At 35.9% G+C, this 20,683-nt stretch overlaps 1 protein-coding gene across 1 annotated transcript in view; it reads left to right on the top strand.

The window, feature by feature from the left end:
* The window catches only part of DIAPH3 (diaphanous related formin 3), a 489,880-nt gene that overhangs the window by 129,251 nt on the left and 339,946 nt on the right, over positions 1-20,683 (top strand). The window contains exons 6-9 of the mRNA XM_055336191.1: positions 13,478-13,552; positions 13,643-13,712; positions 18,083-18,219; positions 20,294-20,403. Coding sequence (XP_055192166.1) covers positions 13,478-13,552; positions 13,643-13,712; positions 18,083-18,219; positions 20,294-20,403 — 392 coding nt within the window. The remainder of the gene's footprint in view (positions 1-13,477; positions 13,553-13,642; positions 13,713-18,082; positions 18,220-20,293; positions 20,404-20,683) is intronic.

Below are 20,683 nucleotides of genomic sequence, written 5' to 3'. Positions count from 1 at the left end.
GAATGAAAACGTGAATGAAAACGAAGGTGTGAATGAAAATGAAGGTGTGAATGAAACGAAGGTGTGAATGAAAACGAAGAATCAAGAATGCCACCTAGGTTGTGTGTGACCTGAACAAATAGGCGGATAGTAATGCCATTAACTGGAACAGGGGAAGATGATTTTATGACTGGTTTCATGCATTTTAGAGAAAATATTTTTTTTTATTTTTTATTTTTTTTACTTTTTTATTTATTTATGATAGTCACAGAGAGAGAGAGAGAGGCAGAGACACAGGCAGAGGGAGAAGCAGGCTCCATGCACCGGGAGCCTGACGTGGGATTCGATCCCGGGTCTCCAGGATCGCGCCCTGGGCCAAAGGCAGGCGCCAAACCGCTGCGCCACCCAGGGATCCCCATTTTAGAGAAAATAAAGATATTATTAGTCTTAACCAGGTTAAGTTTGATATGTTTGAGTTTCACAATTTAAGATACCAAGCAAACAGCTAAATCATGGAGTCTGGAGCTCTGTGGAGAAATGTAGAGGTATTTATGTATTGTTTGTATGTAGACTGTACATAAAGCCCTGCGAATCGCTGAGAATTCAGGTAGGACAGGTAGGGGTGCGTGCGTGTGTGTGTGTGTGTGTGTGTGTAAAGATATAGAAGAAGGCCCAGAATAAGCCCTGGGGAATCTCCAGCAATTATCCATGGTCTATCAAGGCAAAAGAATCCAGGAAAGAGTGGTCATTTGGGAGGAGGAGAACCCAAAAAGACTGGTTGCCTTGAGCCTAAGAGAGGGAATGTTTCAGTAGGGAAAGTGACAAACTACAGAATCTTGAGACCTGGTGCAAGATATTACTGTCAGAATTGGCAAGAGGAGGGTTGTTGGTGACCTTTGCAAAAAGCAATTTTGTGGAGTCTGGGTGGCAGAAGCCAGATGAAGTGAGATGGAATAAACGGACAGTGAAGAACTACTGACCATTCTTGTGATGAAATTGAGACCCTTTGCTATAAAAGAAAGAGAAATGGACATAACTAGAGGGATATCTGGGGCCAGGCAGGTAAAACCCAGTAAGTGAATGGAGAAACTTAAATTAACGGGAGTTCAAAGAAGAAGGACACTTGAATTGGCTCTTGAAAGATGAAATAGTTTCATTTGCAGCTGAGGATGCAGTTCTGTGGAGGGGAGCATTGTGAGGGAACATGCAATGAACTTGATCGAATCAGCAGCAGATGATAGACTTAATAATGAAGTTTATGGGACGGGTGTTGGGCAGTAGCAGCAAGTACTTAGGATGAAAACGTGATGGAAGACCTGCAATGTAATGATTTTCTCCCCTATACATTGGTTGTCAAATTACTCAATTTAAAATGAATAATTCATTAATGCTTTCCTGAAGTAATGATGTTTTGATTTGATACCAAGAAACCTCCTTACTCATATTTAATACATTCCCAATGATTTCTTTTCCTACAATGTTTCTTTTAATAGTGAACTGAAATTTTGATCAGAGCACATGCTAGGATATGTTATTTTACCTCTATAGTTCTCTTACTTTCATCTAAAGATCAAGAACTCATGTTTCTTATTTTGGTGCTTTGTTTTTCATCACTTCAGTTCATCTGGTTTTCTTTTCACTTTATTTTGAACACTTTCGCTAGACGTTTTATACCTTTCAGTATATTATAGTTAAAAAAGTAACCAGGAGAATAAATTTCTTAGTTTGTTACTCTACTGTTTCATCTAACGTTAGAAGTGAGAATGACTGGTTTTAAATACATAAATTCTTTAAAGTCCAATTCCTAGAAAATGCACATTAATGAGTATATTTTGAAGTTTGGAAGATTTTTAAATCAGAACATTGTTTAGTTCTTGAATTTCTGAATTTCCTTTCTGGCTGTATAATTTAGTGTAATTTTTATGGATGGGCTATCCACTGGGATGTGGGTGTATGTTTGTTTTGCCCTACAGGGCATGTTAATTGCTTTGTGCCCCCCCCCCCCCCGTTCATTTTAAGTATTTAGTCACCTTGCTAAGAGTAGGTGAAAATGAAAGCTAAAATAAGCTATAATTATATTCAGCTTTGGTGATATATTACTCTGACAGAGGAATGTAAATTGGATTTGGATATTACACAGTATTAAAGCTGACCTTCTAAGGTTAAGGTATAAAATTTGTTACTTTGTCACATGTGACCAGTGATATTTTTTTTCCCCTTTTAGAATGTTTCTTATATTGATTTTTTTAGCAAAATAACTTTGTGTTTCCCTAGGCATTTATGTAAGATTATTCTTTGGGGTAATTAAAAAGTTTTTTTCTTACTATGAAAAGAGTGCATTATAGGAGGACAAATAATACACAAAAGCAAAATGAAAAAAAGTGGAATATTATCTACTTAGACACTGTAACTTGGGTGGAAGTATGTATGTGTCTACTGAGGAAACCCTTTTGTTTAATGCTATTGGTTTTTTTGGAAAAAAATGGCTAAAGTGGGGCATGATAAATGATTCACATATATCCTAAACATCCTTTGGATTCAAAAGATTAAAAATCCATTTCTTTTCTCTCTAGGCTTTTGATGTGGAGGCCAGGGTAGTGCCTATCTATTTCTTAGTAGAAATAGATGTGGAGGCCAGCCTGGGTCTACTCTACGTCTTAAAGCAGACACAGGTTGATTATATACACCACATCTATGATGCATTAGATGATGCAAAATCTTCCTCATATTGCTATTTTAAGGTGTAATGGAAATGTAGCATCTCTTACAAAGTATAGAGTATAGAATTCTTCTTTAAGAAGTCTTTTTGATGATGTCTGTCAATTATATACACATGTGTTCACATCTTCTGGGGCACTTTTTAAAATGTCACTGAAAAAGCTTTTTCAAAACATTAGGCTTAGTTTTCATAGAAATAGCCATTTTTTACAATGACTTGTCTGTTTATGTAATTTTAATTATCTAATTACAGTAATTAATACGACTGGCAAAAATATATTTGGAAACAAACCTCACCTCCCATTGGTTGTAGTGGAGATTACTTGATCATAATGAGGCAGTCCTACTTCTCCCTGCCAGGGAGGGTACCATGGAGACCAGGTGGGGAACTCAGATTCCCACTCATTTCCAGCAATAACAAGAAACCTCTGCTTGGGGCACCTGGGTGGCTCAGTCGGTTACATGTCTGCCTTTAGCTCAGATCATGATCCCAGGGTTCTGGAATTGAGCTCCACATCTGCCTCCCTGCTCAGTAGAGTACCTGCTTCTCCCTCTCCCTCTGCAGCTCCCCCTGCTTGTGCTCTATCCCTCTCTCTCTAATAAATAAATAAAAATCTTAAAAAACAAAATCAAACCCAAAACCTCTTCCCAAGAAGTCAGCGAAGGCTAATTGGAGAACGTGGACTTCTGTTTTCACCCAAAGCATTAAGGTGATGCTTTCCTTCATCCACTGGAGAAGTATGATAGGATGGAAGCTAAAAAAATAAGAAGTTGAAGTAAAATCTGGAGTATTATAACGTAATAATCTAAGCTTCCAGCTTTCAACATAAATACTGTCTTACTAAGAAGGAGGAAGATCACAAACTGAATGCTAAAAGAAAAGTTATTAATAGATGGCAACACTGAGTTGACAGAGATATTTGAATATTCTTTTAAAAAATATATTTATTTTAGAGATAGAGAGTGAGTGGGAGGAGGAGCAGAGGAAGAGAGACAAGCCAACTCTGTGCTGAGCATGGAGTCCAGTGCCGGGTTCAATCCCACAGCCCTGCAACCATGACCTGAGCTGAAATCAAGAGTCAGATGCTTAATGGACTGAGCCATCCAGGCCTCCTGAGATATTTGAAGCATCCTTAAAGGATGCTTAAAGGAGCTATCATAAAGATATTTTAATGAACAAATAAGAATATGCTGGAAGAAAAAGAATAATCTCAGCAAATAAATAGAAGAAACTATTCTTTTATAAAGCTCAAAAGGAAATTTTAGAATTGAAAAATACAGTAACTGAAATGAAAAACTCCCTGGAGGAGTACAACAAAAAATGTAGGAACGAGAGGAAGGAATTGGTGAACTGCAGTATAGAATAATAGAAATTACCCAGTCTAAACAGAAAATGAAAAAAATGTCTTGGTGACTTGTGCTATAACCAAAGACTGAACATTTTGTTACCTAGATCCTAGAAGGACTTGAGAAAGAGGGCTAGGTAAAAGTATATGAAGAAATAATGGTTAAATATTTTCCAAATTTGGCAAAAGACAAACCTACAGATTCAAGAGACCAAATGAACCATTAAAGAAACTAATATTAAAATGTAACATAGTCAAACTTCTGGCAACTGAAAACAGAAAAAAAAATCAGGAAAGCAGCAAGAGATGCTACTTTAGTTATGGGGAGAACCAATGGAATGGCACTGGATTTCTCATTAGAAACTATGGAGGCCCAAAGCATGTCGCAAAGCAGTTTTTAAATGAAGAAAGCAAAGAATAGGTCAGAATCTTACATGCTGTAAAACTATCCTTCAAGAATGAAGGGGAAATCAAGACATACTCAGATGAGGGAAAACAAAGGGAACTTGTGGCCAGAAGATGCAACTTAATGGACTGACTAGAGAGGGACACCTGGGTGGCTCAGTGGTTGAGCATCTATCTACCTTTGGCTCAGGTCGTGATCCTGGGGTCCTGGGATGGACTCCTGTATCGGGCTCCCTGCAGGGAGCCTGCTTCTCCCTCTCTCTCTGTTTCTGCCTCTCTCTCTGTGTCTCTCATGAATAAGTAAATAAAATCTTAAAAAAAAAAAAAAACTGGCTAAAGAACATTTTCTAAATAAACCACAAAAGAAGACATCCTTGAAATACTAGGAAGAAAAAGTGTACAGTGTAAATAAAAATATGGGTAGGTATACTTTTCTTGAATTTTCTAAATTATGTTAGTTAGAAGCAGAAATTATATCTGTCTCATATGGTTCTAAATCGATGTAGAAGAAACACTTTACCCAACTATACTCTAAATGGGGAGGGTAAAGGTGCATAAAGGGAGATGTGTTAGCTTGGGCTGCTATAACAAAAGGGCTACAGACTGAGTGGCTTAAATTCATTCTTCTCACAATTCTGGAGGCTGGAAGCCTTAAGATCATAGGGTGACAGCAGGGTTGGTTTCTTATGTGGCCTGTTTCTTTGGGTTGCAGATGGCCATTGCGTTGTAGTATCCTCACATGGCCTTTCCTCTGTGGGTGTGCAATCCTGGTGTCTTTTTCTCTTACAAGGATGGACAGTAGTCAGATTAGGGCCCTATCCTTATGCTGTCATTTAAACTTAATTATCTTTGTAAAGGCCTTATCTCCAAATACAGTCATATTGTGAGTTTGGGCTTCAACATAAGAATTTTGGGGGATACTCTTTTATTTATAACAGGAGGGAAGGTTTGTACAATTCACTCAAGCTTGTAAAATGATGATGCCAATAAACTCTGATATTTTATGATGTACCTACACTGACCTCTAAAAGAGCTATATGAGCTATAAATAAACACAATAAATTAATAAAAAATGGAATTCTATAACATGTTTAGTAAGCCATGGGAAGACAGGGAAAAGAAAGTAAACAAATAGAATGAACAGGATCCGAAAAATAAATACTAGAGTGAGACCTTAACATGTCAATAATTACATTAAGTGTAAGTGGTTATGCCAATTAAAGGAGATTGGCAGAGTAGATTAAAAAATATCACCTGATTATATGCTTACTATCAGAAATTCACTTCAAATATATTGATATAGACAGATGGAAAGTGAAAAGGTAATAAAACATATTATGCAAACATTAATCAAATGGCGGTTGTGGCTATTTTAATATCCAGTGCTATAGATCTCAGAGTAAAGAAAAAGATGGATTTTTATGAGTCATTCCACCAAAAGACCTACTCTTCAAACGTCAGATGCGCACAATGTATGAAGCAAAAATCCTAGAATAGGTAAATCCACAATTAGATTTGGAGACCTGACCACTTGATTCACAACTTAGAACACCTAGACGAAAAACCACCAAAGGTGGAGGAACTCAACACTGATATCAAGCAAAAGTACATAATGTGTATTTATAGAGCATCCCATCTAACAGCAGAGTACACATTCTTTTCTTGGAACATATACCAACATAGACTGTAATCCTGGGCCACAAAGCAAACCTTATCAAATTCAAAAGAATTGAAATCCTTCCAAATGTATTCTTCCACCAAAAAACTCAAACTAGAAATCAATAACAGAAAGATAACAGGAAGATATCCAAACATTTGGAAAGTAGACAACACACTTGTATAGAATCCTTGAGTCAAAGAAAAAGTCTCAAAGGAAATAAAAAAAAAATACACTCAAGTTAATGAAAATACCACCTTTCAGAACCTGCGGCACATATCTAAGGTATTACTGTGAAGGTAATCTGTGGTACCGAATGCCTATGTTAGGTAGAGAAAGAGGAAAAGGACTTAAGTCAATAATTTTAGTTAACCCTTCATCTAAAAAAGAAAAAAAAAACCAAAAAACAAAAAAACCAAAATCAAAACAATTGAAAACAGAGTAACAATAGAGGAAATAAATGAAATAAGGATGTAGTTCTTTGGGAAGATGAATAAAACAGTTAAACCTTTATTATTGATGACAAAAAGAGACAAATTGCCAGGATCAGCAGTAAAGCTTTATCACTGCAGACCCTGTGTCACCAGGGTAAATAGGCAGTACTACAGACTTTCAACAAAATTGGACAGCTTATTTGAAAGACCGATTCTTCAAAAAGCAAAGTACTACAACACACCCAGTATGAATAAGAAAATTTGAATTGTCCACTATTAAGGAAATTATGATCTTAATGCTCCCTAAAAAACCTTCAAGTACAAATGATTTTCCTGGAAAATTCTACAAAGATTAGACAAAAAATTAATACCAATTCTATACAATCTCATCCAGAAAATACAAGATCAGGGAACAGCTCACAATTTATTTTATGATGCTGGTACTGCTAGCAAAACCAAATAAAGACAATAAAACAAAACCCCAAGCCCCAGATTTACAAACTAATGTCTATCATGTAGACATGAAGATCTTCATCGTAATGGGCTTTATCACAAGGCCGAAGAAGAAAAATCTTATATCAATAGATGCAGACAAAGCTTTGACAAAACTTATTACTGAACACTTATTACTGATAAAACATTTATTTTATTACTGATAAAAACTCTGGGAAAGATAGAAATGTTATGGATTGAGGTTTTTTAAATCCTGATACCTTGGAATGTGACCTTATTTGAAAAGTGGGTCATTACAGATGTAATAAGATGAGGTCATAAAGGAAGAGAGTAGGCTCTTAATCTGATTTATGTCTCTTTAAGAAGAGAGAGACAGAGTGCCATGTGGTGAGAGGTATGGAAATCCTGGATTAGCCATTATCCCCAGAAGCTGGGAAGAGGCAAGAAAGGGTTCTACCCATGGTCCCAGAGGGAGCCATGCCCTTCTGACTTTTGTCTTCTAGCCTCCAGAACTATGAGAATGAACTTCTCTTTTATGTCCTCTATTTTGAGGTACTTTGGTATAGCTACTCCAGGAAACTAATAGAGGAAGACTTTCTCAACCGATAACATGAATCTTCAAAAATTCTAAAGTTAACATTAAATGTTAACGGCTGAACATTTCCCCCTCAGGCAGGGGACAAGGTAAGGATGTTTGCTGTCACCCCTCTTGTTCAACATGATGCTGGTAAAGTTCTAGCCAGAGCAAAGAGGTGTAAGCAAAATGAACAAGAACATAAAAATCAGAAAGGAGGAAATATTAACTGTCCCTATTTATAGATGATGTAATTGTTTATTACAGTTGAATCTGCAAAAACTAGAACTAAAATCAGTAAGTTCAGCAACAGTGCAGGATTCAAGATAAAAATCAGTTTTTTTTTTTTGCAAGATGCAGAAGTTTTAGAGCTTTGTCATACCACAGTGTCCATATAGTTGAATATACTGTATACTTAATGGGAAATTTGTTTTTCATCTGAAAAAAGATTTTTTACTAGCAACAAACTTTTAGAAAACACCATTTACTACTGCTTTTCCTTAACCCCCCCCCCCCCAAAAGAAACCCCAACAACTATGAAAAACAAAACTGGTGTAAATCTATCAAATCATGTACAGAACTTATGGTGAAAACTACAAAACCATAATGAAAAAAGTCAAAGTTCTGAATAAATGGAGAGAGATCCTGTGTTCTTCATGTCTGCTTGATTGGGTTCTTGGCAAAATTCAATTCCTTGCAGTTGTGAGACATCTCTTTTTTTTCTAGGTGGCTCTCATGTGAGAGTTGTCTCCGCTCTAGAGCCTGCTCCCGCCCTTGCCATGTTCCTTCCTTCTTTCCTCAGTCTTCAAACACATGAAGGCAGAATGAGCCCGTCTCATACTTTTGCATCTCTCTTCTTTCTTCTAGCTTCTCTTTGATCCCACTGGGAAATGCTTTCAAGTTCAAGGAACAGATAATTAGACTGGATTCACCTGCATAATTTAGGATAATCTATTTTAAAATACGCTGATTAGTAACCTCAGTTTCCTTTTTTATTTCCTCTTTTGCTATATCAGATAATCATAGCTCCTGGTGTTAGGAAATGGTCTTTTCCAGAGGACAGGGGTGGGATGACTCTGCCTACCACATATGCCTAATGGTTTCCCATTGCCCATAACATTGTGTAGTTTTTTTTTTTTTTTTTCCAGAAGCTCTTTCTTACTTTTTTGGTTTTATCTGATACAGCCACTTCTGGTAGTCAGCACAGGTCAGATAGTCAGCACAGGCCATGTCTTTCATATTTAATACATTTGCATGTATTCCCTCCGCCTCAGAAACTGCTCTTTCTTTGACTTTTCCTTCAAGACTCAGGTCAGACCTCAGTGGCTTTGTTCTTAGGAGAAGTAGATCCTTCTGTTCCCTTATCACCAGGATTATAACACTTATTACATTATGGAAATAATTTAGCTCAACATTTGTTTCAACTACTAGTCTGTGATCCTTTCAAGGACAGAGAACATATTTTATTCAGTTTTGTATTTGTCATACCTACTGCTGTATGGGGCACCCAGTGAGCCCTTCCTAAAGGCTGAGTGACTTCATTAATGAACATTTGTTATAGTAGTAATGAAATCTCACCCTTTAAGCTGCAGTCAATCAAGTCCTAAAGTGTGTTGAGAACAGGGACTCTAGATCCATCATCCTTGGTTCAATGTAGATAAGTACCAGTTCTGAAATCAGAATTGATGTTTTTGGCATGAAGTTTCAGTGATGCTATAGAGAGAGCATCACTGCTTTGTGCAGTATATAAAGTCAGGGTGTGAGCCTGGGCATCAGCAGACCTGGGTGCTATTTCTGAGTGACCTTAACCTCTGCGTGTTCTTCTCCTTATAGATAGAAATGGAAGGAAATTCAATTTTATTTTAAAACCATTATGGAAGTACTTATTCTGTCCAGGTGCTGAGGAATTTAAAGACAAAATTAGAAATGATCCTTTTCCTACAGGCATCTGTAACTGGCCAGGTTGGCCTTAGGATGTGGTAGTTTTATTCCAGCTCTGACGATCTATGATGCATTGGTCTTTCTCTTCCCTGGGGCACATTTAGGAGGAGAAGTGATAACTAAGCGTAGTTTGTGGGAAACCTATGTGGGTAGTGTTCCTCTGGTCAGGCAGTAAATCTAAGACGCGATTGTTGCCTCTTTTTTTTCCTTTATTTTTTTAATTTAAATTCATTTTGCCAACGTGTAGTATAACACTCAGTGCCCATCCCATCAAGTGCCCTCCTTAGTGTTGCTTCTTCTGCTCAACAAGGTGACTGTATTTGCTTCGCAAAGCCAACAATACCTAGGAAACCACTTTGCATACCTTTGATTTCATCCTGTCTGAGGAAGCAATAACTGAATTTCAAAGCCTAAGCTGCTTTGAACATTTAAAGATAGTTTGAACGTTTAATCCTAGAGACCTGCTCTCCTCTTTTTTTTCCTCCCCTTCTGTTACCTCTTCACCTCTTCTTTTCTCCTGTGTTGAGCCCCCTGCTAGCAGTGCTACATGGCAATATACTTAGAAGTTTTTTCTTGAAGCAATTAAAAGAGAAGAGTTTGATATTTCCTGTTATAGAATTTTAAGAGGTAGATTTTGTGTTAAATTAGTACTTAACACATTACTTTTTGCTGTTTTAAAGCAATTTTTCCCCAATACAAATGACATACTAATCTCTATGTCATTTCTATTCATGAAGAAGAAACATTTGCACAGTGCTTATTCATCCATGAATGCAGTTTGTAGTTAAACCACATAATGCCTGATGGTACTATGCTGACAGGCACAGAATAAATAGAACAGATTTTGTTTTCTGAAGATTGATCATTTATAGATCAGTTGATAATTTTTTCTCCAGGTTGCTTCTTACATTGATGATGAGAAATTTTTTACTTTTGTAAGGAGCTATGGATTTCAATGAACCCCTGTCAGGACCACAGACCTACCTACTCAATATCACTTTTTATCTTGAACATCTTTTAGAGAAGTAATATTTGCCCCTAGTTTGAAAAATAATGTTGCTGGAAATAGTAAGGGTAGGGGCCAAGGTTTTGAAAGAATGAGTTTGTGAGTGACAGCTTATTAGTAACTATATGCTGGCCTTGCAAATTTTTAAGAAAATAGGGAGTCTTTTTTTGTATATTTAATTTGTGTTTTAAAACAACCTTTCAATAAGTACTTTTACCAGCTTTATATGTGTAAGTATTTAAGTGTTTCTTTGTCATCAAGCACCTTTACTTCCTCCCCTGTGCCCTATCTTACTTTGCTTGTTTTTGATGTTTTAGGTTGTTACCATTCTTTCTGATTTTATTGAGAAATTAATTCCTACCATGAGTTAAAAGACTGTAGTATAATTTGGTATTAATGCCTCTTTACATTCGACTTATTAAGTTTGTTTTATAGAGAATTAGTTTGGGGATCCCTGGGTGGCGCAGCGGTTTGGCGCCTGCCTTTGGCCCAGGGCGCGATCCTGGAGACCCGGGATCGAATCCCATGTCGGGCTCCCAATGCATGGAGCCTGCTTCTCCCTCTGCCTGTGTCTCTGCGCCACCCCCCCTCTGTGACTATCATAAATTAAAAAAAAAAAAGAATTAGTTTATATGTAATATGTATGAGTGGATGTAAGTTTTATTTTAATGACTCATATAGTCTAGTGCAGGAAAGTTATTGGTGGGTCCAGAAATAGCTGATTTGAGAACTTCTGTGGGTTCCACTAATTCTGACTATAACGTTATATTCAGGGTGATAAATTAAAAAAAAAATGGACGTGTTCTATTAATTACTCAGACCAGAAGACTTAACTTGATTTATTTGGATTGATAGCTTCTTAAATTTTATACTGGGCTCCAACATAAGCATATTAAGTGAAACAACATTTTTTGTTTATTAACATTATTTAAAATTGTTTTGGTATAAGGCAGTTTTAGGAATAGTGACTTTGTTTTCCACAGTGATTGGAGGAGATAGCAGTCTGAGTAATTCTAAATCAATTATTAGCTTTAGAATATATTAATGGATATACTTTTATATATACAGATTGTAAAAATTCACTTCAAACAAAATACTGATGTCCTGTTGTGGGGTAATGACCCAGGATGGCCTGATGAACAGAATCTATCCACATGTCTCAGTGTCACCCCAAGGAACAGTCTCAAAATTATTATTATTTTTTAAGATTTTATATATCCATTTAGAGAGAGAGAGAGAGCGAGAGCAAGAGGGAGGTGTGGGCGAGGGTGGGGGGTGGAGACAGAGAATCTCAAAGACTGTGGGCTGAGTGCAGGGCCTGACACAGGGCTCCATCTCAGAACCCTGAGATTGTGACCTGAGCCGAAATCACAAGACGGATGCTTAACCAACTGAGCCATCCAGGTTCCCCTATCAAATTACTCTTCAGATGTTTGATTTCAAGCTTCCCTGCTCCATTTGAAATAAGAATAAATATGGAATAGGATGTCAACAAGGTAAACAGTTAAGTGGATGCTGTAGGTGTTTTTAAGAAACATGAAAGTGAAATTTGAAATGCCTACAGGTAACCTGTGTGTTGCTGATAGGGGAGAGTAAACTCGTTACTTTTGAAGTAGCATCCTGTTTCAAAATACTGACTTCTCTTTAAGTTGTTTTTCTCCCCTTCACTATAACAGTGATTTTTTAGGCTTTTCTTTTATAGGAGAGAATCCGAGTATGTTTTATTGCTTAAATACATTCTTGAATTAGTTACTCCATTGCTTTTACTGGACAAGAAAGAGATGAATAAAATAGTTGACAAGAGTCTGCCAATCTAAATAGCAAATTGAATTTTTTTTTTGGTGGTGGGTAGAATCAGATTCTGAACACTTATAGATAAATAAGCGGTATTCACAAGTGTACAAAATGAGGGTGAATTTTTTAAACAATATTTTTATTTCTTTCACTGCTGCATTTGGTTTTTATCCTTGTCCTGGGAAATGTTCTATTGTATCTTAAGTAAGAAAATGGTGTTATATACTGATAGTGACTTAAACGTGGTCTTCATATTTAAGAACTTCTTTTAATTATTGGATGAAATTTTGCCCATAAGGTTCCATCTTTCAAAGGTCCACACTCAAAATCATACATATAAACATATATACAAAGAAGCAGTTACATATCCTATCTTTTCCTTTCTTCCTCTTTATTGAAGACAGCATATATTCTTTATTGTTCAAGGTTTTCTAAATCACTACTGAAAAAAATGTATTAATTTCCATTAAGGTAGCTTTCCTATAATCAAGTTGTGCTGTTGTCAGTAATGTTCTAATTACATTACAGTACTGTGGTTATATCAATGGGTTTATGAAAAGAGGTGGTTTAATCAAGATGAATATATTTGTTTAAAAATAATGGTGAAGCTCTTTTAAAAAAAATTGTGCAACTTGGGAAACTCGCATTTATAGGCTGCATGTCATTGGTTTGAGAGATTTTCCTAAGACTTTTCTTTTGATAATTTGATGAATTTTTTCAGCAATCTTTATGTAGATCTGAGTCTTCCCTCTTTCAGTCTTGCCCAATTTCTGCTCTTAGGAAAATTCTAAAATGAGATTTATCCAGTTATGTGCTGGTAAATGTTTAACAGCCAGCTCTGGATGGGGGGAGATGCTCTGATTGGCAGCATTTGCTGATTCTGTGGTAGAGTACTTCCAACATGGCAGATTTTAGCTACTAACACAATATCACTGAACACAGAGAATGGAAATGATGGGCATAGTCAGCTCTCAAAAGCTGGTTTATCCCATCACTACTCCCCTTTAACTAGTAAGATTAAAACCATGAGTGATTTTGCACATGGTGTTATTCTTGTATTTATGATTAGAACATAACAAGTATAAAATGTTTGTGACTGTATAGCATTATTGTGATTTTCCAAACTGGAATACTGACTGTGTATAACTACCTTTTTTTCCTGTTTATCAGTTGGGTGGAAAGCTTTGGACGCGAGGGGCTTGGATTATTACTGGACATTTTGGAAAGACTGATTAGTGGCAAAATGTAAGTATATTGTTCATTTTTATTTTCAACTACGCTACATTTGCATGTCCAATTATAACTCCAATATGGATGTTTTTTATGCCAATGCAGGCAAGAGAAAATTGTAAAGAAGAATCAGCATAAAGTCATACAGTGTCTAAAGGCTTTGATGAATACACAGGTATGTACTTAGGTGACTATATTATATTTGTTCTTCATCAGTTCTTACAGAATTCTTACGAAATAGAGTTGTGTATTATAGAATTTGCACTAGAGAGATGTACTGCTTTGATAAGCTATTGAGTACATAATGGAAAAAATATTGAATTGCATTGATTTCTAGTTTTGTATCAAATCAACCATCTCTCAACAGGAGAAACTTACGGATGAATGGATCCTCTCCTGATGCTTAAATCCTCATGGGCACATTAATTGTCCCTTTGTACTCTTTTTTTGTTCCCTTCTCTCTCCTTGCTTTCCTTTTCAATTTTCAAAAGTGTAACACAAACAAGTTTTGAAATCATATCTAGTAATGAAACATGGTCTGCAGTTATACTACCAAAGAATTAAGTTGGAAAGTCTTAGTTTTTATAGTCTAGGAACTGAAATATGCAATGAAATTAACGTGAGTAGTTAGGAAACAGGCCTCAGAAATGGAGCAGTGATGCTTAATATACTTAAGTAATATTGAAACCAAAGGTAATAGGGTGGGTCTGCAGAGCTTGCATATTTGAAGAGGATACATTAGAAGAAATACTTGAAGCACCTAACTGAAGTTAGATATATCTGATAGTGTTTCCTTTTTTTTTTTTTAAGAATTTATACTGTTAATTTCAGAAAATAGCTCTGTCCCATGCCATGTCTTTAGCTTCAACATCTAAACATATCTACCTCATGATGGGTGCAGTAATGACAGGTGTTTTAATTGCCATTAGACAGCAGGGGAGGAATTTTACCTATGGTGTTAGGATGATTTCTGTTTTAGAGCAAAACTATATATTAACTTTAATTTTTAATATTTTTACATCTTTAAAATAAGCCTTTAGAGGACAACACACTTAAGTAAGTACTGGTACTTAAACTATTAACATTCGTATTTCTTTTTACTAAATGTAACAAATACTTGTATTTTCTAATTATTTTTATCTTGTTTTTCAGCATTTTCTTGAGCTGAGTTTTCTGTTTCTCACCAGTGACCTGTTTTTCACCTCTCTGCCTTCTCTAATCAGATATGATTTTCAAGGAGCTGATCTGTTGTAGAAATACTCTCTATGTTGCTATATATTCAAGTATATTCTAGATTTGACCTGATTGCTCTGTGAGAAATAGATTTTAGGTAGATAGTCTTTTGTAGAATATACCTTAAGAGTAAATGAAGAAAGGGAGAGATCTTTCCATACTGAGGAGATAATACTGCTTTTGGGAGGCTCCTTCTAGATTGAGAACATAGATGCTGATATTTTCACTGGTGATGAGACTGAGAGTAGAGAAAACCCAGGAACATAAGTCTTAAACCAGAGAGGCTTGCGGATCATTCTTTGAATTTGAGAAGAATACCATTATTAAAGTGAGGTGAGGTGGTATTTAGGGATTAATATTTGTGTTTGGTTTGAGACTGAGTTAGAGAGGGAGTAAACTTTAGGTATTTAGGCTCTAATTAATGTAGTGTGTTCTCTTACAATAGAATGCTTTTGCTTATACTTGTGGGGCTGGAATGTATTGTCATTTGTGTTAATTGCTATCACCTGTACTAATAAGAGTAAAAAGTTGCTGATACTAGGAATTAGTATTATAATGTCTGAATTATAAACTTAATGTGTGAAATAATTTTTCAGGAAAGACCCCCACCCCACCAAGATTAGTTGATGGTTTTTCATTTATCTCACTGTGCAGTCTTTATAGGAATTCATAGAATGATGAAAAAAATAAAGGTTTTAAGAGAAAAGTGGTACCTTATTAGATACTAGTAATTAGTTATATCCGTAATGAGCAAATCTAGCAATAGGGGAAAATGAATTTTTAATAGTAAACTGGACTACATGGGATTTTCTAAATGGAAGAAGATTTTGAATATTGGAAAAACAAAAGGATGGAAAGTTAAGTCAGTAGCAAGGTAATCAGAACAGGGGCTTCATTTTGGTCAGTTAACTTTTTGTGTGTTGTTTTATGGTATGCGCCCACAGCAAAGGTGCTTAGCCAGCCCTCTTACCTGTTATCTTTGCCCCTGGGACTAACTCAGCATAGATAGTTATTCAGCATCAGTGTTCATGTCCTCTTGAGCATCCTACATGAGGATTTAGGGTATTCCCCTTCTCCTAACTAACACTTTTTCAGTTTCTTGAAATTCTATTAGGTAATAATACGTCTCAAGTAGAATGCAAATGGAACCTGGCTTTAGTCTTCAGTTTAGAACACATGAGTTTTCATATAAACCAGAGTAGGTCCTTGACATTTCAGTAGAAGACATCCTTAGACCTTCCAAAATTTTGTCGCTGCCTCTAATCTTAAATAGGCTTCATTTAATGCACTTTAGATGCTAGCACTGGTAAGTTGATTATTTTTTTCAGAGTCAGCAGTTTTTGTTTTGTTTTACTTTTTTTCTTTTCTTTCTTTCTTTTCTTTTTTTATTAATAACTGAACAAGAGTAATTCTATCCAAGCAGGAAGCAATTCTGTCTGCATTTCTAGGAACTCAGTGGTAAGCTGGCCTCATTCCAGCCTGAAAGTGAGCACTATGTGTTCTTATGTTAGCAAAGTCAGAATACTGCCTATGATGGAGCTTGGGAAGTTAGACTAGAGGGTACTAGTCAAAACTACGAAATCAGAGAATGCTCATATTCTGCTCTCCACACGTAGTAGTTTAGAGCTGGAGGGCTTCACAGAGAAGGTAGGTAGTATCATCTGGAGGAAATCTGTATGAGTTCCTTTGAGTGGTTGGAAGAGCTACAGGATTCTGGTTCCAGAGATGCAGGCATTGGTTAAGGACATCCTGGTGGGTGGGAAATGAAGGGAAAAGGCATTTACTCAATCCTTAGGTTTTTAAGGACAGAGCCAGCCCTTTGGTACTTGGTAATCATTGACTGATTGACTTTTTGAATTGGATCCAAGTGGTACTTTATAAGCTTCTGAATTCCCTGGAATGATTATTAAAGGATATTGTGGTCCTTGGCCCCATGCCTGCTCTCTCTTTCTTTGTTTCCAGTTATGAGAAAGCCCAGGGCATCACAAAAGTGATCGTTTCCTGGCTGGTTTAGCTGTCTATTTGTAAACATTTTCCTATCACCAATGAGAGGGAGAAGTCTCTCTAAAAAGTGTATCCTGGGGCCCTTGGCCCTTTTGCCTGTGCTTCTCCCTTTGTACCTGTGTTCCTTAGATAGCGGTTTAAAGCAAATGTGGTTTTTCAACACAGTGTAACAGCTTCTTTATATAAATGGTATCTCAAGATAGGAAAATTATAAACAAAATTTCATACTCCTCACAGCATTTAGGTCTAAACTTGTTATAGATTTAGCTTTGATTCTTATATCTAGTGTTAATTTTGAGTTAAGCCATAGTTCATAGGTCTGTTATTGGGATTAAGGTCCTTTTTTGTGCTCAGTAGTAATTCTAATCAAGCAATTTCTCACTCTTTAGAAGGATCCTCTGGGATGCATGGAAGATAAATTGTATCATTTTATTGCTTCTATTTATCCTCTGTTATTTGATACTTATCTTCCATAGATTGTAAGTGGGCCCTAAGAGATGTATATATCCTTAAATCAAAACATGAAGTCATTAACATGACTCCTTATCTTCTAATTGGATGTGACATCCTGGCATTAGCAAACAAACTTTATCCTTATCCAGCATCATCCCATTTCTGTAATGTGTTTACAACTGCTTTGTCTTTCTTATGTGAAAATATCATTCTGATTAGAATATCTATGCTCCTTATGGCAGTTTCTACATGGTATCTGCCCAAATCCTCTTTCAACTTGTGCCCATTTTATGAATCTACTGTTACTCTTTAGGTCTGCACTCTGTTATGTGGTTGCCACATGTGGCTGTTGAGCGCTTTTGAAATGTGGCTTGTCTGAATTGAGGTGTGTTGATATATAAAGTAGACACTGGATTTTTGCATACTTAGGAAGAAAAAAGGGTACAATAGCTCATCAATAAATGTTTTATATTGCTTATGTTGAAGTGATCATATTTTAGATATATTGGATTAATTTTATTCAAATTTTACCTTTTGCTTGAGAACTACATTGCATCTGTGGTTCTCATTCTCTTTCTGTGGGATATTTACTTGGGGTAATATGTCCCTTACCAACCTTTAAGAAGTTATTTATATTTGGTTGAACTATATTTATATAGTTCTTGATGTGACTACTTCTATGAATTTCTATTTTGTAAAATATTTCATAGAATGTTATATATTCCTTATATTTTCTGGCTTTTATTAAGTGTAAATATGTGTTATCCTCTAAACTTTTTAAATAATTATATTTCCTCGTGGTGCTATTTTTTCCAATAAACTGACATTTAACCTCTTATTTCCAAAATGTTATAGTATGGCTTGGAAAGAATTATGAGTGAAGAGAGGAGTCTTTCGCTATTAGCCAAAGCCATCGATCCTGAGCACCCAAGTATGATGACAGATGTGGTGAAACTCCTCTCTGCGGTATGCATTGTAGGAGAGGAAAGCATGTAAGTCTTCTCATTTTTCTAATGACATTACAATATAATTTGATTTACTTAAAGTTTTCATTATTCTATTTTAGACTAGAATTTACTGTTAATAAATGAAGTATTAAGTAGCTGATTTAGATTCATAATTGACTTAACAGAAATGTTTGAGTAGCCATTATTTCTCAGTCAATATAGTAGTTATAGGCTAACAGGTTTCTATGAAAAACTGATTTCTTCATCATACTTACACTGTTCTGTATTCAAACCCTAAATAAAATTTCTCAATGAAGACTGAAAAATAAATTCAGATGGATTCTGTTTCTTACATATTTTTGTTTTTCAGATAGAGTTAATTCAAAATCGTGCATATTCCCTTATAAAAGCAAACATCGTACTACTAGCAAATCTATTCGTAAAGTAGATTTACAAGGGCTGTATGAAATAGTAGTACTTTACTGGTTAAGGGTACATAGTCTTTGACCGTAAAGTACATCCTGAAGTTTTAAACTTTAATGACATTATCCATATATGTTAGGGTTGGAACTAAAAGACCATTGCATACCTTTAAAACATAATTATAAAGATAAACCTTTTCTTTTTTTTTGAAAGGTTGGGATACTTACTACAGGAAGCATTTATTTTTTAAAAATTTATTGTTTTTACAGGAAGCATTTAAAAATTAAATGCTTAAAATGCTTTTTTAAAAGACTAAAGATAAGGGGATTTATTGTGATGAGCACTGGGTGTTACATGCAAGTGATGAATCGCTAAGTTCTCCTGAAACTGATATTATGCTATATGTTAACTAACTAGAATTTAAATAAAAACTTGAACAAAAAATACCCCAAAAGGATAAAGATAGAAATGCTGAACAACAAGAACAAAGAAATAGCTCTCTCATAAAGGCTAGGCAGAGATCTGCAAGCAGAACCTCCCGCACACATTTGAAAATTGTCCTGGTGGTGACCGTGCCGGGGCAGGTGACTGTTGGGCTGCTCGAAGTGGACTCGCTGGAGAGTGCCCGGGCACTACTGGCCTCGCTCCCCACCTGCAGGCACAGCTGGGGACAGCGCTTCCCCAGCGGCAGTCCCAGCCTGCAAAGCCAAGGTGCACAACTTCAGCACGTTCCCTTTCCCATTTTCAAAGACCATATTAATTTTATTTGCAGAACCCTAAGGGTGTATTAAATATTTACACATAAGATGCTCTTTATACTCACCCCTCCATCTTTCTCCTCCTCCTCCTCCTGCGTCTACCCCTCCCATTTCTTGTTTCTTCTCTTTTCCTTCTCCCTCTTCCTTTCTTAATGTCTTTTTTTTCTTTTCCTTCTTCTTATCCCTCTCGTTTCTCTCCTCTTTCTTTACCCTTTTTCCCCCTGCTCCTTCACCTTCCTCTCTTTCCACTTCCATATTTATTATTTCTTGACTTCATAATTGGTTATCAAAATGATGTTGATCATGTCTTTGGACCGCATGCCTGTGTCTACAAACTGAGCTTCTACAATATGTTGGATTATGATAACACACTGAAGGAGTAGCAAGTGTAGTTCTTGTGTATCTCTTATTTTTCATGTTTGACTATAAATCCTTACCACTGTATATTCTTGACTACCAGACTTCATTTATACTCACAAAGAAGGAGAGTGTAGTGGTTAAGAAAGCAGAGACGGTGCTCTCCACACATGGTCTGATTTCAGATGCCTCCTCCATTTGGAGATGTGAGACCTCAGACAAATTGCTGAACTTTTTTCTCCTTTTTTCCTAATCTATAATAAGGGATAATAATACCTACTTCATAGAACTATATACATTAAAAAAATTAATATTTGTAAATTGGTTTAAATAGTGCCTGATATGTATAAAGCACTCTATAAATGTTTGATAAATAACCTTCATCATAGGGTTATTAGGAATAAAGGAATAAAAAAAAAGCATGTAGTAGTACTTGATACATGCTATGTACTCAGTAAACTTTCAAAATGTTGCTGTCTGCCTAGGAGTAGGGACTCTGGAGTTCAGCAGATCAAGCAGTTTATTAAGGCTTTTGGATTATTTGCTGTTTGCAATCTAATTATTTTTAAAATTTTTGATAGCCTCGAAGAAGTTTTAGAAGCTTTAACATCAGCTGGAGAAGAAAGAAAAATTGACAGATTTTCATCCATTGTGGAAGGTCTCCGGCACGATTCAGTTCAATTGCAAGTAGGTTTCATGTATAATCCTCTGTATTGTTTTGTAACATTCAAGGATGAAGCCCTGCATATCCTCTAGTATTTGGTAAAATTTCAAATAATGCGGAGAATTCAAATGGATAATAGATCATAATGCATTTTCAGATATAACTTGGCATGTACCTATTATTATTTCCTTAGGTTACTTTCCTAGAAGCCGACTTACTAGAGATCTCTGTAAAATATATAATTATAGTCCATGAATTGTTTATTCTTTGTTATCTCATTAGTTAATGATTACAAATTTTAAGATGT

This window comes from Nyctereutes procyonoides, unplaced genomic scaffold (assembly GCF_905146905.1).
Source record: "Nyctereutes procyonoides isolate TBG_1078 unplaced genomic scaffold, NYPRO_anot_genome, whole genome shotgun sequence".
In the NCBI taxonomy this organism is placed as follows: domain Eukaryota; kingdom Metazoa; phylum Chordata; class Mammalia; order Carnivora; family Canidae; genus Nyctereutes; species Nyctereutes procyonoides.
This window is presented reverse-complemented; position numbering and strand designations above follow the sequence as displayed.